Raw genomic sequence first — 10,989 nt, forward strand, 5'->3', positions numbered from 1 at the left:
ACATAATACTTGCTATCGGTCTAGTAAAGTAGTCAATTGCTTAAGGGACAATTTCGCAACTCCTACCACCACTTTTCCACACTCGCTATATTTACTTTAGTTGTTTATTTATCTAAACAGCCCCTACTTTTTATTTACGTACTCTTTATTATCTTGCAAACCTATCCAACAACACCTACAAAGTACTTCTAGTTTCATACTTGTTCTAGGTAAAGCGAACGTCAAGCGTGCGTAGAGTTGTATCAGTGGTCGATAGAACTTGAGGGAATATTTTTTCTACCTTTAGCTCCTCATTGGGTTCGACACTCTTACTTATCGAAAACTGTTGCGATCCCCTATACTTGTGGGTTATCAAGACCATTTTCTGGCGCCGTTGCCGGGGAGCAATAGCGTGGGGTGAATATCCTCGTCTGTGCTTGTTTGCTTTATCACTAAGTAATTTTTATTTGCTGTTCTTAGTTGTTCTCTATCTTTAGTTATGGACACGGAACACGAAATACCAAAAAAATTAGGTGTACTTTCTGCTCATGGAGATGGGGAACCTCCTAAAACCCTCGATGTTGGTTATGTGAAAGATATTATGTACTACTTTAATAATACTGAGAAAACTCCATTCAATTATGTAATGGGAGTAATGTTGGATCAACGTGAATACTTTAGGGATTACCACTTGACACAAAAAGGGAAACTATTATGGGATCAAATTTATATATTGAAGTGGTATGCTAGACAACTATGCTTGGAATATGATTATACTTGTTGCTCTAGGATGAATTCCCACACCTCCCCTTTTCATGCAAATTAATGATAATGAAACCTTGGCTTCTTATGCTAGAGGTATATATGATTACTATGATGTGGAACAAATAGAAGAATTTGTTGCTTTTATGGGTGATTATGAAATTGAATCTATGTTTAAAGAGTTCGATGATATTGATGATGCTTGTTATAGATCTGAAAATTTAGCTATCCTCAAATATTACTATGAGAATTATGAATACAATTATGAAATTAATGCACTTATTAAGAAAGTATCCGCTGTCCAAGAAGAGACTAATATTTTGCAGGAATCTATGGAAGAAGAAGTTGATGACACTGTGAGCTCATTGGATGAAAAAGATGAGGAGGAGAGCGAAGAACAAAAGGAGAAAGAGCGGATTGATCACCCGTGCCCACCTTCTAATGAGAGTAATCTTCAACTCATACATTGTTTAATTCCCCTTCATGCTTACCGAAGGATGATTGCTATGATGACTGTTATGATCCCTATGATTCTTTTGAAATATCCATTTTTGATGATGCTTGCTATGCTTATGGCCAAGATGCCAATATGAATTATGCTTATGGAGATGAACTTGCTATAGTTCCTTATGTTAAACATGAAATTGTTGCTATTGCACACACGCATGATAGTCCTATTATCTTTTTGAATTCTCCAAACTACACTATATCAGAGAAGTTTGCACTTATTAAGGATTACATTGATGGGTTGCCTTTTACTGATGCACATGATGATTTTGATGAGTATAATATGCATGTGCTTTCTGATACTACTTGCAATTATTATGAGAGAGGAACTATATCTCCACCTCTCTATGTTTCCAACATGGTAAAATTGCAAGAAACTGTTATACTATGCATTGGCCTTTACTAGGTGTGCATGAATTGTTATTTTATGAAATGCCGATGCATAGGAAGAGAGTTATACTTCGTCATTGCTTGATATATGTTGCTTTGTTCTCAGTACTAAATTACAAATCATTGTTAATTAAAATTGGCTTTGATATACCTTGGGATCCGGGTGGATTCACTACTTGAGCACTATATGCCTAGCTTAATGGCTTTAAAGAAAGCGCTGCCAGGGAGACAACCCGGAAGTTTTAGAGAGTCATTTATTTCTGTTGAGTTCTTTCATATAGTTTAAAAACAACAAAAATAAAGAGGGGAACCCAAAACTTTTCAAAAAGGAAAGTGAAAGTGAGAAAGACAAGCACTGTTGAAGTGGGAGACCTCCTTGAACTTTGTTCATGCTCACGGAAACTTTGTGTATCTTGATTACAGAAACTTTTCAACAACAATAATTATCCCCTTGTACAATTCCATTGTATTATAAAAATTAGGTGCCAAGGTTTGCCTTTAGGATGTTTACATTTGCTTGATGGTTTGTACGGTGCAGGACAGAAACTATGGCTGTAGTGCACGATTTTACATTTTTAGCTGGAACTTCAAATGGTTCTGATTCTTTTTGAACTGCCTTCCTATAAAAATTGTTTATTTTTCCTAATTTTGGTAGAATTTTTCATGTATCAGAAGTATGGTGAATGTTCAGATTATTAAAGACTGTTCTGTTTTAGACAGATTCTGTTTTTGATGCATAGTTTGCTTGTTTTGATGAAACTATCGGTTCATATCAGTGGATTAAGACATGAAAAAGTTGTATTACAGTAGACACAATGCAAAAACAAAATATGAATTGGTTTGCGACAGTACTTAGAGTAGCGATTTGCTTTATTATACTAACGGATCTTACCGAGTTTTCTGTTGAAGTTTTGTGTGGATGAAGTGTTCGATGATCGAGAAGGTCTCGATGTGAGAAGAAGGAAGAGAGGCAAGATCTCAAGCTTGGGGATGCCCGAGGCACCCCAAGTAAATATTCAAGGAGACTCAAGCTTCTATGCTTGGGGATGCTAGGGAGGCATCCCCTCTTTCTTCAACAAGTACCGGTATGTTTTCGGATTCATTTCGTTCATGCGATATGTGCAATCTTGGAGCGTCTTTGCTTTAGTTTTCATGTTTCTTTTTTGCACCATGCTGGTATGAGATATTCCTTGGTTGATTTATAGAATGCTATTTGCACTTCACTTATATTCTTTGAGTATATCTTTATAGAATGCTTCATGTGCTTCACTTATATCATTTGAAGTTTGGACTGCCTGTTTCTCTTCACTTAGACAACCGCCATTTGAAGAATGCTCTTTTGCTTCACTTATATTTGTTAGAGAGTGGGCATATCTTTTGTAGAAATAATTAAACTCTCTTTCTTCACTTATATCTATTTAGAGAGATGACAGGAACTGGTCATTCCCATGGTTAGTCATAAAATCCTACATAAACTTGTAGATCCCTGAATATGATATGTTTGATTCCTTGCAATAGTTTTGCGATATAAAGGTGGTGATATTTGAGTCGTGCTAGTTGATTAATTGTGAAATTGAGAAATACTCGTGTTGAGGTTTGCAAGTCCCGTAGCATGCACGTATGGTGAACCGTTATGTAACGAAGTCGGAGCATGAGGTGTTTATTGATTGTCTTCCTTATGAGTGGCGGTCGGGGACGAGCGATGGTCTTTTCCTACCAATCTATCCCCCTAGGAGCATGCGCGTAGTACTTTGTTTCGATGACTAATAGATTTTTGCAATAATTATGTGAGTTCTTTATGACTAATGTTGAGTCCATGGATTATACGCACTCTCACCCTTCCATCATTGCTAGCCTCTTCGGTACCGCGCATTGCCCTTTCTCACCTCGAGAGTTGGTGCAAACTTCGCCGGTGCATCCAAACCCCTTGATACGATATTCTCTGTCATACATAAGCCTCATTATATCTTCCTCAAAACAGCCACCATACCTACCTATTATGGCATTTCCATAGCCATTCCGAGATATATTGCCATGCAACTTCCATCATCATCATATACATAACTTGAGCATTTATTGTCATATTGCTTTGCATGATCGTAAGATATCTAGCATGATGTTTTCATGTCTAGTCCATTTTTTGACGCCATTGCTACGCTAGATCATTGCACATCCCGGTACACCGCCGGAGGCATTCATATAGAGTCATATCTTTGTTCTAGATATCGAGTTGTAATATTGAGTTGTAAGTAAATAAGAGTGTGATGATCATCATTATTAGAGCATTGCCCCAGTGAGGAAAGGATGATGGAGACTATGATTCCCCCATAGAGTCGGGATGAGACTCCGGACTTTACAAAAAAATAAAAGAGGCCAAAGAAGCCCAAATAAAAAAAAGAGGCCAAAGAAGCCCACCAAAAAAAGAGAAAATAAAAAAATGAGAGAAAAAGAGAGAAGGGGAAATGTTATTATCCTTTTACCACACTTGTGCTTCAGAGTAGCACCATGTTCTTCATAGAGAGTATCCTATGCTTTCACTTTCATATACTAGTGGGATTTTTCATTATAGAACTTGGCTTGTATATTCCGATGGTGGGCTTCCTCAAACACCCGAGGTCTTCATGAGCAAGCAAGTTGGATGCACACCCACTTAGTTTCCAATTTGAGCTTTCATACACTTATAGCTCTTAGTGCAATCCGTACTCCTCACATTGATATCTATTAATGGGCATCTTCATAGCCCGTTGATACGCCTAGTTGATGTGAGACTTTCTCCTTTTTTGTCTTCTCCACATAACCCTCACCATCATATTCTATTCCACCTAAAGTTCTATGTCTATGGCTCACGCTCATGTATTGCGTGTAAGTTGAAAAGGTTTGAGAACGTCAAAAGTATGAAACAATTGCTTGGCTTGTCATCAGGGTTGTGCATGATGTAAATATTTTGTGTGGTGAAGATGGAGCATAGCCAGACTGTATGATTTTTTAGGGATGAGCTTTCTTTGGCTATGTTATTTCAATAAGACATAATTGCTTGGTTGGTATGCTTGAAATATTATTGTCTTTATGTCAAAAGATAGATTATTGCTTTGAATCACTCATGTCTTAATATTCATGCCATGATTAGACATATGATCAAGATTATGCTAGGTAGCATTCCACATCAAAAATTATCTTTTTTATCATTTACCTACTCAAGGACGAGCAGGAAATAAGCTTGGGGATGCTGGTACGTCTCCGTCGTATCTATAATTTTTGATTGTTCCATGCCAATATTATTCAACTTTCATATACTTTTTGGCAACTTTTTATATTATTTTTGGGACTAACATATTGATCCAGTGCCCAGTGCCAGTTCCTTTCTGTTGCATGTTTTTGGTTTCGCAAAATATCCATATCAAACGGAGTCCAAACGGGATAAAAACGGATGGAGCTTATTTTTGGAAAATATGGAAAATTCGGAAGGAAAATCAACGCGAACCAGTGCCCGAGGTGGTCATGAGGCAGGGGGCGCCCCCCCTAGGGCGTGCCCCCTACCCTCGTGAGCCCACCATAAGGCGGCTGAAGCTCTTCTTTTGCCGCAAGAAAGCTAATACGGAAAAAAAAATCACGGCGAAGGTTTCAGGCCAATCGGAGTTACGGATCTCCATATATATACGAAACGGTGAAACAGAGCTAGAACAGAACGCAGAACCAGAGAGAAACTGAGAGATAGATCCAATCTCGGAGGGGCTCTCGCCCCTCCCATGCCATGGAGGCCAAGGACCAGAGGGGAAACCCTTCTCCCATCTAGGGAGTAGGTCAAGGAAGAAGAGAAAGAAGGGGGCCCTCTCCCCCTCTCCTCTGGTGGCGCCGGAACGCCGCCGTGGCCATCATCATCATCACCGCGATCTTCACCAACACCTCTGCCATCTTCCCCAACATCTCCATCACCTCCCCCCTCTATCTACAGCAGTCCACTCTCCCGCATCCCGCTGTACCCTCTACTTGAACTTGGTGCTTTATGCTTCATATTATTATCCAATGATGTGTTGCCATCCTATGATGTCTGAGTAGATTTTCGTTGTCCTATCGGTGGTTGATGAATTGCTATGATTGATTTAATTTGCTTGTGGTTATGTTGCTGACCTTTGGTGCCCATCATATGAGCGCGCGCGTGGATCACACCATAGGGTTAGTTGTATGTTGATAAGACTATGTATTGGAGGGCAAGAGTGACATAAGCTTCAACCTAGCATAGAAATTGATGCATATGGGATTGAAGGGGACCAATATATCTTAATGCTATGGTTGGGTTTTACCTTTATGAACATTAGTAGTTGCGGATGCTTGCTAATAGTTCCAATCATAAGTGCATAGAATTCCAAGTAAGGGATGACATGCTAGCAGTGGCCTCTCCCACATAATACTTGCTATCGGTCTAGTAAAGTAGTCAATTGCTTAAGGGACAATTTCGCAACTCCTACCACCACTTTTCCACACTTGCTATATTTACTTTAGTTGTTTCTTTATCTAAACAACCGCTACTTTTTATTTACGTACTCTTTATTATCTTGCAAACCTAACCAACAACACCTACAAAGTACTTCTTGTTTCATACTTGTCCTAGGTAAAGCGAACATCAAGCGTGCGTAGAGTTGTATCAGTGGTCGATAGAACTTGAGGGAATATTTGTTTTACCTTTATCTCCTCGTTGGGTTCGACACTCTTACTTATCGAAAACTGTTGCGATCCCCTATACTTGTGGGTTATCACACACACCTTGATCTGGCTGACCATTTCTTTTGTGTTGCCTAATCACAAACAGTTCATGCAAGTGAACTGTATGTTGTACATCGCACATGCCTTCATCAGGCTGCCCGTTTCTTTTGTTCCTCCTCATCGCAAACGGTTCATTGGACTGAAGTGTATGCCCTAGATCGCACACGCAACTAAAATCTGAACCATGTTTGATGCATCCTCCATTGCAAACGTTTTGCACCTTTTTTGACGGTTTTTTCACATCCACGTTTGTGATTAATGCATCGCACACAGTTTCGTGAAAGGGTCTCTGATCGTAGTGTCTCGTTAGCAGCATCCTGCAGTAGTGGCTTCTTCTAGATAGATCTTGCATGATCGTAGGCAAAATTTTGAAATACTACGTTCCCCAACACTTCCTTTGGTTTAATGAATGTTTTCAAATAAAAACATGTTAGATAATTTTTTTTCTAAACAAGTAGTGGAGCGAGCAGAAAAAAACTAACCAAGTGGAGCAGGGAGCTCAACTGAGCGGGCAAGAGTTTCATGTGCCGACCCATGTAAGCGTTATAGTAGTTATTTACAGTTTCAACATGTGGAATGAGATCTTCCAATGGGGGGGCTCCTATATTTCACTTAGTGCGGCAAAGTGTCGACGTTTCGCATAGGGCGCGGCTAACCTGGGTTGGCCCATTTCCGGTGGCAGGATCACGAGATGAAAAAATGCAAAAGTACCGAGCGCGCTTGAGCTGTGAATCAATCTTGCGACTTTGTAGTCATTGTCACTTTGTGCTAGCCTCAGCGACTGACAACTTCTTGTGTCAGGATTGCACCAATACTTAAATAAACATACATCAGTGGGAGGGATCGAACGAAAGACCTCCTGCAGGTGAGCAACGCCAATAGCCACCAGAATTCCTGGGATTTCTTAGATAAAATGGCAGTCCGCCTTATATGAACATAAGCCAAAAAAGATTTAAAACTATTTTTGAAATTTTGAACGTGATTTTCTTTTTGATAGAAGTTAATATGTTTTGGAATGCAAATACTTTCATATTTCGTAGCAAAAAATTTAAAACTCAAACAATTTTTTGGAATCTTTTTTTTCAAAAAAGGACCAAAATGAAAAGGATTTTTTTTAAATCGCACAGAATTTCTTAAAAATGTAAAACATTTTAAAAAAATTGAAAGCATGAACATTTTTTGAAATTACAAAGAAATTTTTCAAGACGTGAACATTTTTCAATTCCTCCGAATTTTTTTGGAACTCGGGATCAAATTTTGAAAAACATGAACATTTTGATGATGTGAACAAAATTGGAAAGCTGGAACATTTTTTGGTGAGCAGTAGAAACTGGGCTAGCAGGACTCCGTTAAACCGGGCTGTAGTAGACTACCATGGCTCAGTGGAAGCACCAGACTACATTTCCCCATAAGAGAGGCTACCAAGGATAGACAACTAGGTTTTCAGATCCCACACATACCAAGCATTGCAACAACATACACACAATATTCTCGATATGTGCAAATACAACATGACTCTACAACTCAAAGTATTTATTCATTAGGCTCCGAAGAGCCATATATTACAAACATGGGTTTGATGACCCAACATACAGAGCATACAAGCAACAAGCACAAGCGGAAGCTTAACTTCTCTGAGTACAAACATATACAAATGAAAAAGGTTGAGAAGCCTGACTATCTACCAGATCCTGCCGAGGGCACAAGATCGTAGCTGCGGTATCAAGCCGAATGTCGAAGTCCACACGGAACTACTAGCGAGAATGAAGTCTCTCTGCAAAAACATAAATTAAGCAAACATGAGTACAAATGTACCCAGCAAGACATACCAAATCGTGTACTCCTACATGGTATCGATGAGAGGCCATGTAGGAGTACATGGTGGGTTGTTTCATTGAAGCCGTTCTTAGGTAGGAGTACACGATTTGGTAAGTCTTGTTGGGTACATTTATAGTCACGTTTGCTTAATTTATGTTTTGCAGAGAGACTTCAGTCTCGCTAGGAGTTCCATGTGGACTTCGACGTTTAGCTTGATACCTCAGCTACGATCTTGTGCCCTCGGCAAGATCTGGTAGATAGTCAGGCTTCTCAACCTTTTTATTTGTAGATGTCTGTACTCAGACATGTTAAGCTTCCGCATGTGCTTTGACTTGTATGCTCTGAATGTTGGGTCATGAGACCCATGTTTGTAATATCTCGCTCCTCGGAGCCTATTGAATAAATACTTGAGTTGTAGAGTCATGTTGTGATGCCATGTTGTATTTGCACATATCGAGCATATTGTGTGTATGATTCAAATGCTAGGTATGTGTGGGATCCGACAACCTAGTTGTCTATCCTTGGTAGCCTCTCTTATGGGGAAATGTAGTCTAGTGCTTCCACTGAGCCATGGTAGTCTGCTACAGCCCGGTTTACCGGAGTCCTGCTAGCCTAGTTGCTACTGCTCCGGAACACCTAGACTAGCCGGCATGTGATCCACATCGTTCATGTGTCTGTCCCTTCGGGGAAATGTCACACAATGACCTCCGGAGTCCTGCTAGCCTGCTATAGCCCATTTTACCGGAGTCCTGTTAGCCCAGTTGCTACAGCCCGAATTTACACGCTGATGACCGACACGTTCGATGTTGGTTCACGTATGCCTTTTCCCGTAAGTTAGTGCCACTTTGGGTTCATGACTAGTCATGTCGTCACGGGTTCTCTGTCATATGGATGCTAGCGACATTATCATATATGTGAGCCAAAAGGCGCAAACGGTCCCGGGCCAGGTAAGGTGGCACCCGTGGGAATACCGTGCGTGAGGCCGCAAAGTGATATGATGTGTTACATGCTAGATCGGTGTGACTTAGGATCGGGGTCCTGACAGCTTTGGTATCAGAGCCTGACTGCCTGTAGGATTACCAAGCCAAACTGGTCAAAATTGAGTCTAGAAATGCTTTAGTTATATAAGGGAATTGATTGTGGAAGGGAACGTAAGGCTCTTTTTACTCCTTTACCTTATGCCTTTCTGATCTGAGTCAACCTCTTCTTTTCTACGGGGATTAAGAACTAGGCCTTCTCATCTATCTATCAGGATGACGAGTTACTACGATAGAGACTTATAGGATTGATGAATTCAAGTCTCAATTCAGTTTCTAGTATTTCTATGTGTTAGAAGTTGGTCTCGGAACCTTGATTTTGTGGTCTTGAGTGGTCATGCCGCTATTTTACAGGATGTCTCAAGTCTTTTTCGAGCATTTACAGCCGTTATGTTGTCCGAGTCATCCCAGGTTTCTAAACAATCTGATGCATTTGCAAAATCCTTTCCCTCTATTCTCGCTATACTTTGTGCCAGATTAACCACACTAATCGGTGTGTTGAGGTACTCTACTGCCTCGACATATATGTTGGAGCTATGATTATGACCCTAGGTGTTTTAGGGAGTAACCTAGTAGTCTAGCCATGTTTTGTGTTCCTAGTGTGATGATTCTGGCCACCATTCGCAAAAGCATCTCATGATGTTATTTAGTTAGTAGGTATTCTATTCATGGGTTCTTGAACCCGAGATTCACCCTACCTACTTCTTGTTGATAGTGTTTGCTAGTTCCTTACGATATTAGTAACCTTTGTGATAGTCCACGAGGTTCGTGACATTTTCCTCTTCGAAATACCATGAACTACTTATGGCAGAAGTTCCTCGTTGAACCAAAAGATCACAACCAGAGTGCTCTTGATGAGTTCTCGATTCCATGTTGTGACTATTCCAGTTCTACCTTTCTGCATGGGTTATCCGGAAGAAATATGTTGAACTCGTTGGACATACTAATCTATGCATCCACAACTCAGAAAGATACATGTTCCTTTGAGTTGTCCCTCTTTAGTTGTATTCCGGCCCTCGTGTATCAGTTGATAGTTAGGAGTATTTGTGCATCCTTGTTCATCGATGCCTTTTACTCTTATGGTCTGCCAAGCCATTCTACTCCAGAATGACTAGGAGAAACAAACTCCAGTACCTCCTCCATTTCTGGGATTGGGTCAAAGTAGTTGTATTCCGCAGAACAAATGCCAATCCAAATTTTGTTTTGGTCTACCTTGGAGTGTTACCATCTTTATGTCAAGAATCTCATGAGAATTGCACCACCTCTTATGGATTCTTGCCATAGTGATACTTATTGCCATCATTATTCATTCCTCAGTTTCCGTGTTATTGTAACCGGAATGCCGACAAGTGTACTGTGATGTGCGAAATCTATACTCCTAGCAACTCTGTTGCTTGGTAGTTAATGGACAACACTCTCATTCTTATTGTGTTGGTTATTAAATCATCAACCTAAGATTGATCATGCTACCTAGTCCTTATTTCTGGTGCACTCTTCGATCAATGAGTTAGGATTTTGTCAAACCCTTGCTCTGTTGATCATATTGTCTTGCCCTGAAAAGCAAGATTGTTGTCAAGCTTAGTAACATATCGGTGGTTCGTGATTTTCCGAATATCTTCTCGGAGGTATCACCAGGTTGTCACCTGACCGCTATGTTGAGTTTGTGATCCAGTTGGTTTCTTGTAGCCACCCTTTTCTCCAAGAATCTGCGTTGGATACCCCTGAGCTATTTGGT

At 40.1% G+C, this 10,989-nt stretch overlaps 1 protein-coding gene across 1 annotated transcript in view; it reads right to left on the reverse strand.

Annotated features, from left to right (window-relative positions):
- Positions 1 to 10,761: 10,761 nt before the first annotated feature.
- The window catches only part of LOC125516809 (protein ROOT HAIR DEFECTIVE 3 homolog 2-like), a 5,847-nt gene continuing 5,619 nt past the window's right edge, over positions 10,762 to 10,989 (reverse strand). The window contains exon 14 of the mRNA XM_048682117.1: positions 10,762 to 10,807. Within this exon, the coding sequence (XP_048538074.1) occupies positions 10,762 to 10,807 (46 nt within the window). The remainder of the gene's footprint in view (positions 10,808 to 10,989) is intronic.

Source organism: Triticum urartu, chromosome 6 (genome assembly GCF_003073215.2).
Source record: "Triticum urartu cultivar G1812 chromosome 6, Tu2.1, whole genome shotgun sequence".
NCBI lineage: Eukaryota > Viridiplantae > Streptophyta > Magnoliopsida > Poales > Poaceae > Triticum > Triticum urartu.